General features: G+C 33.4%; 1 protein-coding gene across 1 annotated transcript in view; it reads right to left on the reverse strand.

Moving 5' to 3' along the window:
• Positions 1-19,549, reverse strand: part of LOC125670093 (synaptogyrin-3-like) — a 20,993-nt gene continuing 1,444 nt past the window's right edge. The window contains exons 2-4 of the mRNA XM_048905053.2: positions 13,106-13,325; positions 8,168-8,310; positions 1-3,991 (exon numbers count right to left, since the gene is read on the reverse strand). Of these exons, the coding sequence (XP_048761010.1) occupies positions 3,794-3,991; positions 8,168-8,310; positions 13,106-13,325 (561 nt within the window). The 3' untranslated portion in view covers positions 1-3,793. The remainder of the gene's footprint in view (positions 3,992-8,167; positions 8,311-13,105; positions 13,326-19,549) is intronic.

Consider the following 19,549-nt stretch of genomic DNA (forward strand, 5'->3'; position numbering starts at 1 on the left):
TATGTTTTAACATTTTTATTATTTTCATGATAATAAAAGAAAGTGGCTTTGTACCATATCATATCTCACTAAATATTTAAACACTTTATCTAAACTTACAACAGTGTTATGCATGGATTTCCATGTGATATAAATTAAAGCTCCTGTAACAATCACTATGGAAACAAAGTCGGTACATAATTCTTCCTATCACTCCAAAATACAGGTAATAGTTTAATGTTCAGCAACGAAACTGTTCACGTATTCAATACTATAGAAGTGTCATTTGCATCTAACAAATTTAAGCTGTGATGTTCAGATCTTGATATAAAAGTACAAGCGCCAGGTGCTGTTGTTCTGTTTCAGCTGTCAGTCTCAACTTATTATCAACCATATTAACAAAAATTTCATTGACATCTGAATCTGAATTTTTAATAATATTTTTGTAATACACTGTATGATAAAACACATATGAACATTACAGATGCACTTCAAAATGTCCATCTGATCCCCAAAATTGAAGATTGCTTCAACATTCTAAGGATGAAAAATGCACAAAATTTTGATTGCTTAGAAAAAGTAATAAAGTATAACTAATAAATCTGTGCATCCTTCTAAGTGTTGGTGTCTGCATTTTGAATATTAGTTTAATATTTATTTTAAAAACTCTGCAGTAAACAAAAACCTTGTATACCCATGTAATGGTACTTTTTTCAAAAAGAAATTACACACATTGTTAATATGGCTCTTTCTTCTAATAGAAGAGTTTGCACTATGGGATATGAAACTTCACAAAAATTTTTATTATGTACATTTGTAGCCCGGTCTTATTGACTTCTCTCCCTTTAGATTCTGCACACAACTGACTCTTGCAATTGCTCTATGTTAAATCAGATGTACATAACGATCCATATATACATATATCAATAACCACAACCAAGGAGAGAAAAACAGAAAGATTAAAAACACTGGAATGATAGAGTTTTCTACATAAAAAAGTACTCAAAAGAAAAACAGCCATTACACAAAATATGACTCACACACACACACACACACACACACACACACGTGCAAAATTATATTAGTTTAAATTAAATAACTATCTATTAGTCTACAAAAGTGAGTCATTGCAATGTTTGTTAAGGTTTGTCTCCATACCAGTAAATGGTGGTAATTCTCATAAACTTTCACAAAACTGTAAACCATCTTCCAATGTCATTCACCATTTTAGTAATCTAAGGTACATCCATTTTCCAATTTATGTTCAACATTTGCCTATTCATTTATTCAGCATTCAGCTTGATTTACACAGCAGAAACTGTATACATATACCGTAAAACGTGCTTATAGCATGTACCGTAAACGTGATTATAGCATGTATCGTAAACGTGCTTATAGCATGTACCGTAAACGTGCTTATAGCAGAGTGCTGCTTTACTGTATAGCTAAAGAATCTGTTATGATATTTGATGGAACTTCATACAATGTCACCTACAAGTATTGTATCAGCATAAGTAAGAACACATTGCAAGTTTAATATGGTGCTCCAGCTTAGGGAAGTGAATGATAAAAAAAAAACCTGCTGGTTATTCAAATCGCAGCATAAAACTAGAAACATGGTTAAAATGATTTATGATTTCTCAACTTTTAATGCTAAAGAAAATTATTTGCATTTTTAATGAATATGTTACTGTAAATAATTACATGCTATACGACTACAAATATCCTATTCCATTACAAATCATGAATATACTTCACTCCAAACAAAAATTGCCTGAAATATGATTCTGTCATCTGTAATTTTTAGCGCAACACAAATTTAGCGATTTTTCTATAAAAATGGGCATATAAATTTAGCGAGAGCTAATTTAAGAAATTTTATAATTCAAGGAAAGGTAACTATTACCTCATATATATAATAAATTGTTAGTGATATTCAATTTTATTAATCTCATCACTCTCGCTAATGAAGCCAAAATTAAGGTAGCTTACTACACTAAAGCTTATACTCTTTATTACATTACGTCACAAGATGGCAATTTGAACGCTGTGAAATTATTTGTATAGATTGATTTGTTTGTCTATCATCGTAGCTCAGTGGTTATATAATTGGGCAGGTGAACCGCAGATCTTGAGTTCAAATCCGCCAGAGTCTTTTGTTCATTTGTTGAAATAATTTTTGAAAATCATGGTTTTATCCAAATTTGCATATTTTCTACCTTTTTGACATGTATACTTATCATATAACATCAAATCTTTTCTGATTAAATCAATTCGTACTGATTTGAGAAACCATTTCAGGGTGTAGTGAGCCATCTTAAATCCTCATTAAAAATTAAGCTTACTAGCAACTTTTTCTGGAGGATAATGGATACCGTTCTTATTTTCAGTTAGTTTGTGTCTGTTTACTATAGGATAACAGATACTGTTGTTATTTTCATTTAGTTTGTGTCTGTTTACTATAGAATAATACTGACAAATTCTAGTGTCTCTTCTTTATAAAATCCCTATCAACAGACCAATAGTAGTTCTGATTTTAGACCACGAGATTCAGACTAATTCTCCAAAGAAAGATAACTCTTTCAACATACAATGCTGTCTAACAGAGGTTTCCAGTTATTCCATTTACGATTCTTTCTTCCATTTACATTTACAATGCCTTTTCAACATAAAGGTATTCCATGGAAGATCTTCAAAATTAAAATCCCACATCATTCCCACATTCCTTCTCAATACTGTATACAGTCTTCTCTGAATATATTGAAATTCAAAAAAAAAAATGTTTTAAAAATATTGATTTCTCTAGCGAAATACATGTACGTGATTTTAACCCAAATTATAGAGTTATTTCTTTTTTTTTTCAAATGAAAATGCACATAAATATCTATATTGTCATAAAAACTCATTTAAAAATCAACTTTTAAAATTTAACCAGAAGGTGCAATGTAGATGGCAAAACAATACTATCAATCACAATTCTTTGTGTAAATTTGCACAATGCTGGATACTTTTAAAAAGGGTGGCGAGGCACAGCTTTAATTTAGCCTGCATCGGATATAGATGAGAATTTCCCCAGTATATAGTATAGGAGAATCAATGGCCATGTAAATCTAAGATGGAGAAGAGAGTTCTGATTTTAAAATTTTCTCTTCATCTTGAATGCATTTCAATCACATCATTCTGATGTGTACCCTGTGAAAAATCATAATAGCAAATATAATGGAATGTACAGTACTATGAAATTCAACAATATCACATATGTTAATCGCATTAAACAAAGGATTTCTGGGTGCTTTTCACATGTATAACATATATTAAACAATACTATACATAGAATATCTAAGCGCTTTTTCCACACCAACAATTACAGAAAAAAGGTTCCCTATAGATAAATTTTACACCTTTTCAATTCTTTATTATGTGGTATTTATTCATGAATATTTTTTACATCTCTTGACAGTACATATAATTCTTTTCATTAATACCATGATATGTAGAAAAAAAATTAATAAATGACCTTTTAAAATCATTCAATGAGCTTTGTGTGAGATCCAGAAAACAAATAAAAATTACATTTCATCTACGCAAAACAAAGTTCATATGACAATTTCAACACACTGCAATTCACAATAACATGTAAATCCTGACATAATACTAACACCCATACAAACTCGGAGTTATAATCAGTTCTTACATAAAAAGCAGTAATAAATACCTACTCCTACAGACATGCGAGTGACACTTCTAACCTAACCTAACCTATCAGGTTTTGGATACACATTTGTCCAGACATCAGATAATCTCTCTTTCTACCTCAGTATGTGGGCTGCTGGAAATCTGGGGTCTCCTTCTGGGAGGTGAAGGGGGGCTGTTGATAAGGATCTCCCGTCTCACTACCAGGGAAGGAGGAGTATGGAGAAGACTGGGTTTGGTCATCGTAACTGCTCCTCTGCGCGAAAGCTTCTCCAAACCCTTCACGATACCTGCGCACAGCAAAGAAGGTGATGCCTCCCTATATCAAAGTAAACAAAATTTTCATCAATCAATACAAAGAATTACCATGTCTTGTTTTCCAAAATAGTTACATAAATCAAATAGTAACTAATCTGGAGTTATTTAGTATACTCAGTTTAATTAACAAGGAAATCGGTGGTGTAAAAGATAGTTTTAGAGACTCATTAAAGCCTGAATATGGTTGATTGTGCCTACAGTAAATGGATGGAAGCAATCATAGGTTTTAGACAGTGTAAAAATTTGACTGCCATAACTACTTCTTGACATCGTGCTTACTCCTCCTTAACACTTAATACCACCTCTGGTATGTCCATTACACTTCAGTAGTGTGACAGACAGAAAAGTTGTGTGTTCCGACGATGGTCAATGTAAGACAATGACTATCTCTGAAGTGCTCAAGGTTGATAGGGAGGGAGTGGGGGGGGGGGGGGGGGGGGGGGGTGAAGAGACAAATGCCAGAATTCATGTACCATTTCATGGTTCGGATGAAATAAATAAACAGAATTCAACATATCAATTGAGTACACACTGAGGATGGAAGTGACAGATCATGCAGTGTTCTTTAATGGAACAACTAAAACTAGAGATTGTTGTAAGAAAAACAAATGTCTCCCCAGCATCCCAAATCGAAAGTGCTCCAAATGAAACCTCCTCCCCTTGATATACTGCATAGTATTGAGAAGAAAGCATGAGCAGGAACACAGACATTATCAACTCTGATAAGCCCCATATGAGAAGTGTTCACAAACTATTTTACACCCGCAATGAAACAATGTACAAAGTTTCAAATCTATCTGATAAGTCATATAGGAGAAGTATTCACAAGCTATTTTACATCCTCCACCCCTCTTAGATCCACTACAACTTTTAGGAAAATAATTGGATCCTCCTTTCCCGACAATATGCACATCTACAAATGGCAATGAAGCATGGTACATACAGTGTTCAAAATTCAAAATTATTTCCAATGAAACCAAAGGACCCACAGCAAAAGGGTCTACATGAGTCCTCCCAAGGCAATGTAGGCCCAAAAATTAAACTAGCATTCAAAAAACGTCACATTGTTTTCCCTACCAGATTGAGTAAAATAAGTTCATTTTACAAAGGGTGTCTGTCACAACTCACAAGCATTTACAGTATGAAACAGTCAAACATTATAAGTGACATAACAGAGTTTTAAATGGTCATGAATTGTTTAAAATTTATTTAGATTTTAATTTAAGATACAGTTTAGATATGTATGAAAATTTAAAATACCGTTTAGATATGTATGAAAAGCACGATTGATTCTATCATGATACAATTAACTAGCTTTACCAACCTCTTACGTAATTTCTTTTAAAGATGCTCATTGGTTCATTTATTTCAACAAATCCAATCAAAATGCTGGATAGATATAAACTAGGTAATCTAACTGCATAAACCAATACACGTTGTAAAGTTTTATTCCCAGCAACCGCGTCGGCCCAAATTTATGAGGACCCATTCAATCGTTCTATTCGTGAGTCCTTCGATGTTTATGTCGGCTCAGGGCCGACGGACCAACGCTAATTTCAAACACTGTGTACAAATGTATAAAGTTTCAAAAATCTATCACATAAGTCATATAGGAGAAGTGTTTAACATCCTCCACCCCTCTTAGATCCACTACAACTTTTAGGAAAATAAATTATCTGGTCTCAAAATAAACCGAGATAAAACTCAGATTGTATGGATAGGAAGTAAAAAATATTCAGATGAAAGATTATGTTCTGATATGAATTTCAAATGGACAACTCGATTTAAACTACTAGGAATCCATTATGATGTGGATTTAAATAAAATTTTGAAATTGAACTATGACAAAAAACTTGTGAAGATTAAGTCAATTATTGACCAGTGGAGTAAACGAAAGTTGACTCCAATTGGGAAAATAACTCTAGTGAAATCACTCCTAATTTCACAACTAAATCATTTATTCATTGCCTTACCAAACCCAAAGAATGCTTTCATAAAAGAACTTAAATAAACCAAAACTTTTATATTTGGTGATACAAAACAAAAACATTTCAGGTCATACAATGCATTACTTATAATAATCAAAAAAATATATATATAGGAATAGATGTCAAAAAAATCAGCCAACACTTAAAGCCCTTATAAATGATTGGAAACAATTGTATCAAATCAACCTGGATAGTTATAAGGAAAGAAATGAATTAGATAAATTTAAATGGACTGGGAAAAATGGTCTCCATTAGTCAACTGACTCCCTCCTCTCTCTCTCTCTCTCTCTCTCTCTCTCTCTCTCTCTCTCTATCTCTCTCTCTCTCTCTTTTCTCTCTCTCTCTCATAAAAAGAAAATGAACATTATAATATATATATGTACGCTTAAATATATTCATATTCTTTTGTATCTACTTTTGTGCAAATGCATGTCGATTGAGTGAAATAAAAAAAAAAAAAAAAAAAAAAATCGGATCCTCCTGTCCCAACGACATGCACATCTACAAATAGCAATGAAGCATTGCACAAAGTTTCAAGTCTATCTAATAAGCCATAAAGAAGGAGAAGGGTTCACAAGATTTTGTGACAGACGGATGGATAGACAGAAAGTACAAAAACAATATGTCTCCCCCTAAATGCCTACTAAGTGTCACATGCCAACTTCAAATGGCATCTGGACATTTGTACTCAATGACTGTTATTCACATCACCTGTGCCATGCATTTTCATGTCATAAATGACCCTTAGATATACCAAAGGTAGGATCAGGTTGCTAGGAGGAGTAAGCATCCCCTGTCAACTGGTCACACCTGCTATATAGCCCTATATTTTGATCAGGTAAATGAAGTAATCAATAATCAAAATCAGTGTGCCAAGAATGGCCTAACGATTGGCAAGAAACACGTCAGACAGCCGGGATTTATCTAGGTTGTTTTTACTACCGGTAAAAGGTACCTTTCCCCCTTGGCAACAAACGGATATTTCCCCTTCCACAGATAAAAAAATCCCCTTCATTTGTAGAAACTTCACAAAATTGTATAAGAATGTTCAACAACAATCATTTTTTTGATATTCTATGTCATTTTCTACAATTGTCAGACTTACAATATAGATAAAATGAGTAATCAATCACTTTATATGGCTGTTATAATCTGTGGATATTATATTCCATGGATGTCCCCCATTCCCATCCCCTGGAAGCTCATGACTACATTCTCAAAAATTCCCCTTTTAAATATAAAATGGGTAGTAACAACTACATGGAGAGCATTTGACTCAATGAATTGATAGGTTGTACTGGCAAATCATATCATTATAACAGCAATTTTTCTGCTGTAGTTGATGACCTCATATAAGATTAGAAGCATATAAAGACACAGATTGAATGCTACCCGAGGTACATACATGTTATAACTGTACATACACATAACTGTACATACACATAACTGTACATACACATGTTATAACTGTACATACACATAACTGTACATACACATGTTGTAACTGTACATACACATGTTATAACTGTACATACACACATTATAACTGTACATACACATAACTGTACATACACACATTATAACTGTACATACACATAACTGTACATACACATGTTATAACTGTACATACACATGTTATAACTGTACATACACATAACTGTACATAGACATAACTGTACATACAAATGTTATAACTGTACATACAAATGTTATAACTGTACATACACATAACTGTACATACACATGTTATAACTGTACATACACATGCTATAACTGTACATACACATAACTGTACATACACATGTTATAACTGTACATACACACATTATAACTGTACACACACATTATAACTGTACATACACATAACTGTACATACATATGTTATAACTGTACATACACACATTATAACTGTACATACACATAACTATACATACACATGTTATAACTGTACATACACACATTATAACTGTACATACACATGTTATAACTGTACATACACATAACTGTACATACACATGTTATAACTGTACATACACATAACTGTACATACACATGTTATAACTGTACATACACATGTTGTAACTGTACATACACGTTATAACTGTACATACAAATGTTATAACTGTACATACACAACTCTACATACACTTTATAACTGTACATACACATGTTAATATATTTGTACATACCCATGTTATAATTGAGAAGAATGAGAAAGCTATGGCAGCCTGGATGTTGTTTCTCCCATAGCCATGCGGAGGAACTTGATCGGTTTTTCTCCACGCATCTGTCATGTAGCAGAATCCCACAAACCATAGGAAAGTCCACAGGCCTGCAAATCCACAATTCAAAATATATCACTGTCATCATTTCTCAAAACCAATTTATCTTGGCTTCAATAGTTTTGTGCTATTACTTTTGATTGCTCTTGGCACTTAAAAGTCTGTATTCACTTGTATTGTGTAAGGCCAAATAAAAAAATATGTGTGGTTCCAGTTACCCGACCGTCCCTAGTTTTTAGCCCTGACCCAAACTTTTTTATTTACTATTTCCAAAATCAGTTACCATATTTTGTCGAATATAATGCACACTTTTTTCAAGATTTTCTTTTATGAGAAGGGGTGCATAATATACACCACTATGCATATAGGTTGTTGACCCATTTTCCTTCAGGTGAAGCTTCATTCATAGCCAATATATAGATACCGCTAAAATGCTAATCTGTAAACACTTACAACAGGCCATCTAACATTAGACAGAAAGTGACTTAGAACTAAAGAGTGCTTACATAAATTTCAGGTTGTTTGAATATACTGAGCAATCATCCTCCTTATTTTAAAAAAAAGTTGGATAAATTTAAAAACTTGGAAGCTAGGCTTGGTACTCTGGTTGAATTTACTTGAAATATCATTTCCTCAGTTTTCGTGTTCAAAAACATGATTTTGGCAAATGCACCGGTTTTTTTTCTTTCTGTACTTATTCATTTATTTGAAATATATATCTATATATATAAGACTTGTCAAAACTAGGGTGATCCCTACCATTTTGATAGGTATATATCACACCATATCTATATAAGTGAAAGTAAAAGAAAGTTGTGTTTCCATCTAAAATCTATCATTAAACAAGATGTGTTTGTGAAACACAAATGCCACCCATAATGGCCAATTCCGAAGATGGCCAAGGTCAAAAGGACAAATATCTTGGTACCAGTAGAAAGATCTTGTCACAAGAACTGCTCATGTACAATATGAAAGCTCTAATATTTACCATTTAGAAGTTATGACCTATGTAAAAAAAAAAAAAAAAAAGTAGGTCAAATGTCAAGGTCAAAAAGTTTAGTACCAACAGAAAGGTCTTGTCACAAGGTATACTCATGTGAAATACCAAAGTTCTATCACTTACTGTTAAAAAGTTATAAGCAAAGTTAAAATTTTCAAAAAGTAGATTAAACTCCAAGGTCAAGGTCACAGGGTCAATAATGTTGGTACCCACGGAAAGGTCTTGTCACAAGGAATACTCATGTGAAATACCAAAGCTCTATCTCTTACTGTTCAAAAGTTATTTGCAAGGTTAAAGTTTTCAAAAAGTAGGTCAAACTCCAAGGTCAAGGTCACAGGGTCAAAAATGTTGGTACCCAAGGAAAGGTCTTGTCACAAGGAATACTCATGTGAATTATCAAAGCTCTATCTCTTACTGTTCAAAAGTTATTAGCAAGGTTAAAGTTTTCAAAAAGTAGGTCAAACTCCAAGGTCAAGGTCACAGGGTCAAAAATGTTGGTACCCACAGAAAGGTTTTGTCACAAGGAATACTCATGTACTTACTGTTCAAAAGTTATTAGCAAGGTTAAAGTTTCAGACAGAATGACAGACAGGACAAAAATAATATGCCCCACGATCTTCAATCTCGGGGGCATAAAAAATAAATTAAGAAAATAAAATAAAATCCCTATCTACCCTAATTTTCAAGGGAGTGTAACCGGAACCACACATATCATTTTATTTGGCCTAATGATTGAAGTTGAATTTACATGTGCAGCAACGGTTAACTGTAGTCGTGCCACTGCCACAGTTTAGTATGTGGTGTCCGTCAGTGGAGATGAGCAATTAAAAATGTGGAATGTCTTGATCAAGCAAACGTAACACTACATCATGACTGGCAGTAACCACAAACAAAAGTAACACTACATCATGACTGACAGTAACCACAAACAAACGTAACACTACATCATGACTGGCAGTAACCACAAACAAAAGTAACACTACATCATGACTGGCAGTAACCACAAACAAAAGTAACACATCATGACTGGCAGTAACCACAAACAAAAGTAACACTACATCATGACTGGCAGTAACCACAAACAAAAGTAACACTACATCATGACTGGCAGTAACCACAAACAAAAGTAACACATCATGACTGGCAGTAACCACAAACAAAAGTAACACTACATCATGACTGGCAGTAACCACAAACAAAAGTAACACATCATGACTGGCCGTAAACTACAAAAAAATCCAGTACACAAATATTTCGACAAACAGTTTTCTAAGGATGAAAAAATGCTCAATAAGCATGATCTCTAAAAACCAACTAATGAATAGCTTTATTTTCTGTTTATTTCATCATTGGTTTACCATATCATTTGCCTACTATAGATACATGTATAAAGCACAACCCTAATCCATATCTTAAGCTCTGTTCAGTGGACATTGAGTGTTACTGTAAAGAGCAGGAACATTGATCTAAAGACTGTGTGACTAGCTATTGATTTTCCCTCAGAAATAAGAGTATCCTCTGAGCTTCTGGAAAATTGTTTTTGCTGCCTTACATCCTTGTCAATAAGTGGAACATTGAAACGTTGTAGAAGAACAGTGAAGTTCCCTGCTCCAACCCCAATCAATGAATGGGTATCTTTGATAGTGATGTATTCAGAGGGTTTGCTGATTGATGCTATGATCTCTCTGTTAGGATGCTTACCATCCCTTTTCTAGCTCACATCAAAATTGGCAACATCTAACCAACCAAAACAATGCTTTCAAAATCAAACTTCTATATCAATTTTACATTTCCAATAAAGCCTTTGAAATGTCAATTCAGTGAAAACTGCCTAACCTGTCACCTGTACAATCCGTTTCATTGGGCGTTCTGACTCAGTCTCGAGTCTCAGTTTCATTGCTTTTTACAGTTTTTTCCGACACACTGTGTATTCCAACACAAAAAAATTGTCTCCCTGTGCATGTCAGATTAGACAAGTTTCACTGTATATGAATAAATAAAAATCTCTGAACTACCTTTTTTTCACACCATTGACCTGAGAAGTAAAATGTGACACATACAAATATCACAAACCTTACTCTGGTATCAAATTAACCATAATACTGCGAGGAGAAATTCTTTCTAATACGCAAGGTAATTTCCTAGTTTAAAGACACTTTCTCTATCTCCTTTGGAAGAGTTCCAATTTTTACAGTTTTTGACAAAATTTGGGCATGTTGAAAGTTTCTTTACTGTAAAGTACTTATTTACCAACATGATGCACTTAGAGCAAATTTTTAATCAATTATTGAAAAGTGTTCAAGTGATTACAGAGTGTCTCTATACAGGAAAGCTCTGAAAACAAATACCCAGCAAACCCCAATAATTTAATCAGCTTGACTTAATTCAGTTTGTGATGTTGCTGTTTTTACATGTTTTGCATATTTATCCATATTTTGTACAGAAATTATTTCAAATATTTGAAAACAGATCTATAAGTTTGATTTGTTTGTAGCAAGCGTCCGTAAATCTATTAGAGTTATGATTACATCTGAGTAACAGATTTGTTTGGAACTCCTGTGCCTGTTCTAATGAACTTTACGTCTGATGAATAAACATTAAAACTGATAACACATTCTAATATATGCAATATTGAAAGCCATCTGAGTAAAAATATCAGTTATCTACAATCACCAATGAAGTATGGGCAGCTAGCTGTGTTACTTTCATTCTCTAATCTTCGGACAAATCAGACGAACAAACTGAAGAATCGCTAGACACCAGAAGTAAAAAATGAAATTTCAAAGTTATTTCTTTATAACAAAACTTGCATGGTATATCCCTTTAAGGCTGAACAAGATAAAAAAAAAATTGCTTTTATGAGGTGTATACTTTGTGTATAATACATAGAGGGTTTTATATTTATTGCTCAATATCACCATCACTGTGGCTAGAATGTGCCATTTTACTAAATAAGCAATAACAGTTTTAACAGTATTACTACTTTGCTCTAGCATTTTCTGATGTTGAGTGTCTCTGATGACATCACAGAGAGGGGAAGTAATTCTGTCGATTCTCATGCATTTGGACGATTTTCAAAAAAAAAAAATAAACAAGAAAAAACCAGAGGAAATGTGGTTGTTTTACTTCTACATGATATTAAGTACATCCATGTTTAATTGTATTGAATAACTTTAACAGAATAAATCCTTGATATTAGTCAATATTACTTTATTCCGTATATTCATATCAAGCATTTAGGCGAATTTAATATAAAAACGTTATATGATGACGGGTTTACCTAATACCAAGCTTTACAAATTATTTACGAATAACATTGCTGTTTCCCCATATTGTGTATATATATTTACATTTACGGAATAAAGGCAAGTACTTAAGATAGATATAAAATGTAAAAGTAATATAACAAGTGAGGTACATTAAGTATAACATTAAGTATATCAGAAGTAAAAGAGGGCCACAATCCCTATAAAATGTTTAGGATTGTGATAAACATGTACAGAGATGAAATTGAGGTTAACGTCAACAACGTCAAGCTTATGTGATTCGCGAAGTAAATAACAGGATAATGCCAGTTTTGTTTTACTTTATGCATGTTGTGAATGAAAAAGGATAAAACGTATTTGAGTTGTATTCATATTAATAAAAGATTGATTCATTCAACTCAATATTAAAGGTAAAACAACTGTAATTGACATTTATACACATGTAGTACCCTTCGTGTACACGTTTACTCATTTCGTAAATAATGATTAAGAGGATTTCAACGGAACATTGTTATTTACACATGCAATCGTTTTACCTTTAGTACGGACATTCATATCTTTTCTAGGTACAATACATACCAGAAATGCCCATATCAGCCAGGACAACATATTTCCGATACTGCACGCTGCTGATATTTTCAAACATAGCATCAAGAACCAAGAACCCTAGGCAGAGCAGGAAGGCAATGATTCCGATCCCTGTTCCGTACCCACACGCATTAGCATCATTGTTCATTAGACACTTGTCGCTAATCCAGCCTTCACCTAATATACATCCAAACACGATGATTGCAAACAGCTGCAAAAGAAATTATTTAGCAATAACAATAGTGTATGAAACAAGAGGCCCAAGGGCCTAGAATCGCTCTTCTGATAAATTGTACATCCCCACCATTTCTATTCTTAGCCTCTTAGTATTCTAAATCTTTAGTTAAATCCTAAGAATTCAAAAAAAAGTAGGTCAATGTGACCTACTTTTTGGTTTACACATTTTGAGAACCCAAGAAATATCAACTGACAAAGTTTGATGATTTTAAGCCAATTAGTATCTGAATATTGAAATATAGCTGTCAAATTCCAATCGTAGGTCATGGTGACCTACTTTTTGGTCAGTGAACTCCGAACATGCAAGACCCATCAACTGACAAAGTTTGATGACTGTAGGTCAAATAGTATCTGAAATATATAAATATAGCCGTCAAATTCCAAAAGTAGGTCAAGGTGACCTACTTTTTCGTCAACACCCTTCAAACATGCAAGACCCAACAACTGACAAAGTTTGATGACTGTAGGTCAAATAGTATCTGAATTATATAAATATAGCCGTCCAATTCCAAAAGTAGGTCAAGGTGACCTACTTTTTGGTCAACACCCTTTGAACATGCAAGACGCATCAACTGACAAAGTTTGATGACTGTAGGTCAAATAGTATCTGAAATATATAAATGTAGGTGTCCAATTCCAAAAGTAGGTCAAGTTGACCTACTTTTTGGTCGAAACCCTTCGAACATGCAAGACCCATCAACTGACAAAGATTGATGACTGTAGGTCAAATAGTATTTGAAATATATAAATATAGCTGTCAAATTCCAAAAGTAGGTCAAGGTGACCTACTTTTTGGTCGACACACTCCATTGACTCAAGATGCATCAACTGTCAAAGTTTGATGATTGTAGGTCAATTAGTGACTGAAATATATAAATATAACTGTCAAATTCCAAAAGTAGGTCACAGTGACCTACTTTTTGGTCGATACACTCCGAAGACTCAAGATGCATCAACTGGCAAAGTTTGATGATTGTAGGTCAAATAGTGTCTGAAATATAGTAATTTAGCTTTCAAATACCAAAAGTAGGTCACGGTGACCTACTTTTTGGTCGACACAAACCGAAGACTGAAGACGCATCAATTGACAAAGTTTGATGATCCTAGGTTTTACAGTTCCCAAAATATGCATCTAAAATTGAAAATGTGAAATTTGAATATCTGCAAAATTCAAAAAGTAGGTCACTGTGACCTACTTTTTTTATAAATATGTTTCAAGGCCTCAAGATGCATCAACTTACAAGATTTGATGATTCTAAACCTCTCGGTATTTGAAATAACAACTTAAAATATATCTATAAATGATAAGCCATAAAATTCAGAAAGTAGGTCACGGTGACCTATTTTTCAGTTGACGCATTTCGAGGTCCCATGATCCACCAACTGACAAGTTTTGATGATCATAGGCTTCAAAGTGTCCAAGATATGCATCAAAATTAATTTTAAAATAAATACCTGCAAAATTCAAAAAGTAGGTCACCGTGACCTACTTTTGAGACAACTTGACACAAGGTCCTAAGATGCATCAACTGTCAAAATTTGATGATCCTAGTCCTTATAATGACTAAAATATCTAAGATTTAAGGAATTTAAAAAATTTTTAAATTTAGGTCAACTTTGAAGTGACCTTGAGACCACGCCCTTTGCCCCAGGGTAATGCCTTGAACAATTTTTAATCTACAACATATCCTCATCCTTATGTGTAAGTTTGGTGATAATCTGCCCTGTGGTTCTTGAGAAGATTTTTTAGCAACCACTACTTTTGTTTGTATTTTCCTGATTATCTCCCCTTGTTAAAGGGTCACATCCCTCTATTTAGTATGTATGAAAGCCCTTGGGCCAATGATACCCTGTAACAAATTTGAAAAAAATTGGCCAAGGGGTTCTTGAGTTATAGCCCTTTTCCTAAAAAGTTTACGCACACCGCACAAATGGCCATAGCATTAGCTCTTTGAGCCTTTGGCTCAGAAGAGCTAATAAAAGGCCCATGGGCAACAATGCCCACAATCAAAAATCAATAATCAGTTCATACAGGGATAATGACTCACAAGTTTGAGATACTGAAAGTAAAAATCCTTAAAACCCTCTTGTGATTTACTCTGCCTCACAAGGTCAAGGTCAATCTCGCATAAAAGTCAATCTACGTGCAAGTCAGGGAACCATTTTTTTCAGAGAATTTTCTAGGAATTTCACATTGACCCTCTTATTAGTTGGATCAATTATTTTTTTTTTATCAGATTGCCCGTCAACGTAATATTTATTTTCTAACAAGAGTTGTTTCTCTTTGATATATACATTTTCTGAACTTCGATCTTGATCTTAATTACTGATAACTCCATACACTAGATGGATAATAAAATATTTTTCCAGAGTTTAGTTGTTTTATTGCCTCTTCAGCAAAGTGAATTGGACCAATAATTTTACCACAAAATTTGATATACAGTGGAGCCTCGGTAATCCGGACGCCATACCTTCCGGACGATTTTTCTAGGGAACGGAATTTTTATACATTATTTTGCATCATCAATCTGGAAATTCGCGTTCCGGATCCGGACGGTCACTTTTTACTACAAAACGTTATAATGCATTGAAAATTGTACGGTTAATCCGGACGGTAATTTTGTTTAGGGAAGGTCTGTGTCGGACAATTTTAGCAAGGTGTAAATTATAAAGAAAACAAGCCAAACTGTCTAATTGAAGCGATTACATGTACCCCGTCAACACCTCCCTTTAATTGGTACCCTTTAATTAGGTGGTGTGTGGTGATATGTCAGTTAGATAGCACGTGCCGATCCAGACATTGTATTGCCAATTTTCGCACATAAGATCTTTATTGCGTGTAGTGTTGAATTTTGTAAATAAGTCTGTAGCTTATTATTTTATAGTCTTGATCAATAGCCTAATAGTATTAATAGATTAAACATCCTGCCGTAATGATATTTTTTTAACTGCTACACATATCAGTTGTACTGATTCGTAAATTGATTATCGGCTTATGCAAATCTAAAGAGTGTAGATTATACTTCCAGATTCTGGATTTTATACTGTTGATTGGTGTGGAATATACATGCATTTTCATGCACATGTATATGTAGTAAGTTTTTAACGTTCAGAATGTCGCGCATGTAGAATGTACCTGTGTACGATTGATTCTTGTTATGATGTTGTAGAGCTTTATTGCATTCGAATTTTTTAACTCTCTGGGTAGAAGTGAGAAAATTACCATTTTAAAGAAAATGACAATTAAATTTTGTATGTACCCGTAATGTTAGTTTCACCCGAGTTTTGTTCCGTTAATATCGCATCATGAAATTAATAGGTACGCATCAAAGCAGGAGTAGGTCTTGATATTGCAAGCTTAAATTATTTTGTTCTCCCGATATTGTCTTGGATAATTATAGAATAAGAAATATAAACTCTGGCAGATTGAATTTTGGTTAAAGAATGTTGTCAATTGACATGATAATCACGAAATTCTTATATCAACTTTGAATGATGAAGATTGTTTTAACAGACCGCCGAACCCGTGAATCGTGACAGATGGAAATTACCGGCCTCTTTAAGAAGTGAAAGTGTGATGAAATGTTTGAAGTGTAAATGATTATGTTAGTTACTAATGATTGATTTACTTATAGTTACATAAAGTGCTTCATTATTTGTTTTAGTGCATACGGTATACAGTTTTGTATATCTATTCGTAGGGCTTATATATACGTACAATGTAAGCACAGGCAAATACACTGAACACATACAGTAAATTTTAGTGCTTTGAAATACATGTAAATGTTAACATCATCATAATTTATTTACTAATGTAAATGGTCAAATCCAATGAGAGAATGTGCTTAATTCACTATGCATCAATAAAGTAGGCATATATTGGTTACTTATTTGAAGATAGAAAATATGCGATTCAATTATCCGGACGCTTCATTTATCCGGACGATTTTGCTGGGAACCAAAGTGTCCGGATTAACGAGGCTCCACTGTATCTGAGACTGAATAAAAAATTGAGTTACGAGATGCTCGCTGCCCAAACTATTTAATACTGAGGGTTGCTCACTGCCACCAAGCCATTCCTCAAGTAAACTGTGGTCAAATAATTGAATAATCAATTAATTACTATATCTGTTTGTAATAGACAATGTCATACCATATTGCAGTCTGTAGTTGTTTAATGACAAGAGCCCCTGTTTAAAACGATTATCATGTGTAAATAAAAGAAAGAAAAACACATCGGATCCACAATGCAAAGTTTAAAGTGATTCTCTAGTGCACTGGTTACAAGCTCAAATGATCTTTGAATTACAGAATACTGATGCACTTTACTACAGGTAATTGTCCCTAATGCTGTATATTCCAATGTAAAACTTTAAAACTGAATTGTTACCCACACTGGCCAAAGGGGTCATAATTTTAACAAACCTACATCTACACTATGTGAGAATGTTTGCATCAATCCATATTAAACCCTTGGTGCTTTTAAAGAAAAACAAATTGACCAAGTGGTTGCATCGAAGTTGAAAATGTGAAAAGATTACATTGGCAATGATAAACAAGTAAGACAAAGGACAAATTTTGATGACTGATGATCAAAAAAACGAACTCACCTCTGGTGAGCTTATAAAAATTCACCAGATACCATGTATGTTCATAGTATTCATGGTTCTGAGCTATTATCCATTATCACAGTTAAAGGAGGAATGCGTTACTTTACTGAAACACCCAAAGATGAAATAAGTAAATTGTTTGAAAAATACCAATCATTTTTTGATAACCAGACAAGGCTTAAAAAATTCGTACAATTTGTTGTTATTGATATTTACTCATGGTTTGAAAGAAAGCAACGTCTACTGTGTTATATTTGCAGTGTTAAATGAATAGGCAGATTAAATGTCTATTGTCTAAAGTCGTGTTGCAAGATCTATGTTAACTTAAGGGTCTTCGCTTATCTCACCATATTAGATTTATTAGGGCTAGGAAGTAGTGATATAAAGTGGAGCCTCGTTAATCCGGACACTTTGGTTCCCAGCAAAATTGTCCGGATAAATGAAGCGTCCGGATAATTGAATCGCATATTTTCTATCTTTACATGAGTAACCAATATATGCCTACTTTATTGATGCATAGTGAATTAAACATATTCTCTCATTGGATTTGACCATTTGCATTAGTAAATAAATTATGATGTTAACATTTACATGTATTTCAAAGGACTAGAATTTAATGTACGTGTTCAGTGTATTTGCCTGTGCTTACATTGTACATATATATGAGCCCTATACAAATGAATATACAAAACTGTGTACCGTATGCACTAAAACAAATAATGAAGCACTTTATGTAACTATAAGTAAATCAATCATTAGTAACTAACATAATCATTTACACTTTAAACATTTCATCACACTTTTACATGTACTTCTTAAAGAGGCCGGTAATTTCCATCTGTCACAATTCACGGGTTCGGCAGTCTGTTAAAACAATCTTCATCATTCAAAGTTGATATAAGAATTTCGTGATTATCATGTCAGTTGACAACATTCTTTGACTAAAATTCAATCTGCCAGAGTTTTTATTTCTTATTCTATAATTATCCAAGACAATATCGGGAGAACAACATTCATTTCAGCTCGTAATATCAAGACCTACTATTGCTTTGATCTAGCCACGCGCACCTATTATTTTCATGATGCGATAATAACGGAACAAAACTCGGGTGAAACTAACATTAGGGGTACATACAAAATTTAATTATCATTTTCCTTAAAATGGTAATTTTCTCACTTCTACCCAGAGTTTAAAAATTCGAAAGCAATAAAGCTCTACAACATCGTAACAAGAATCAATCATACACAGGTACATTCTACATGCGTGACATTCTAAACGTTAAAAACTTACTACATACATGTGCATGAACATACATGTATATTTCACGCAATCAACAGTATAAAATCCAGAATCTAGAAGTATAATCTACACTCTTTAGATTTGCATAAGCCGATAATCAATTTACGAATCAGTACAATTGATATGTGTAGCAGTTAACAAAAATTATTATTACGGCATGATGTTTAATTTATTAATACTATTAGGCTATTGATCAAGACTATAAAATAATATGCTACAGATTTATATACAAAGTTCAACACTACACGTGATAAAGAATATGTGCGAAAATTGGCAATACAATGTCTC

The sequence above is a fragment of the Ostrea edulis genome, chromosome 4 (assembly GCF_947568905.1).
Source record: "Ostrea edulis chromosome 4, xbOstEdul1.1, whole genome shotgun sequence".
Classification (NCBI taxonomy): domain Eukaryota; kingdom Metazoa; phylum Mollusca; class Bivalvia; order Ostreida; family Ostreidae; genus Ostrea; species Ostrea edulis.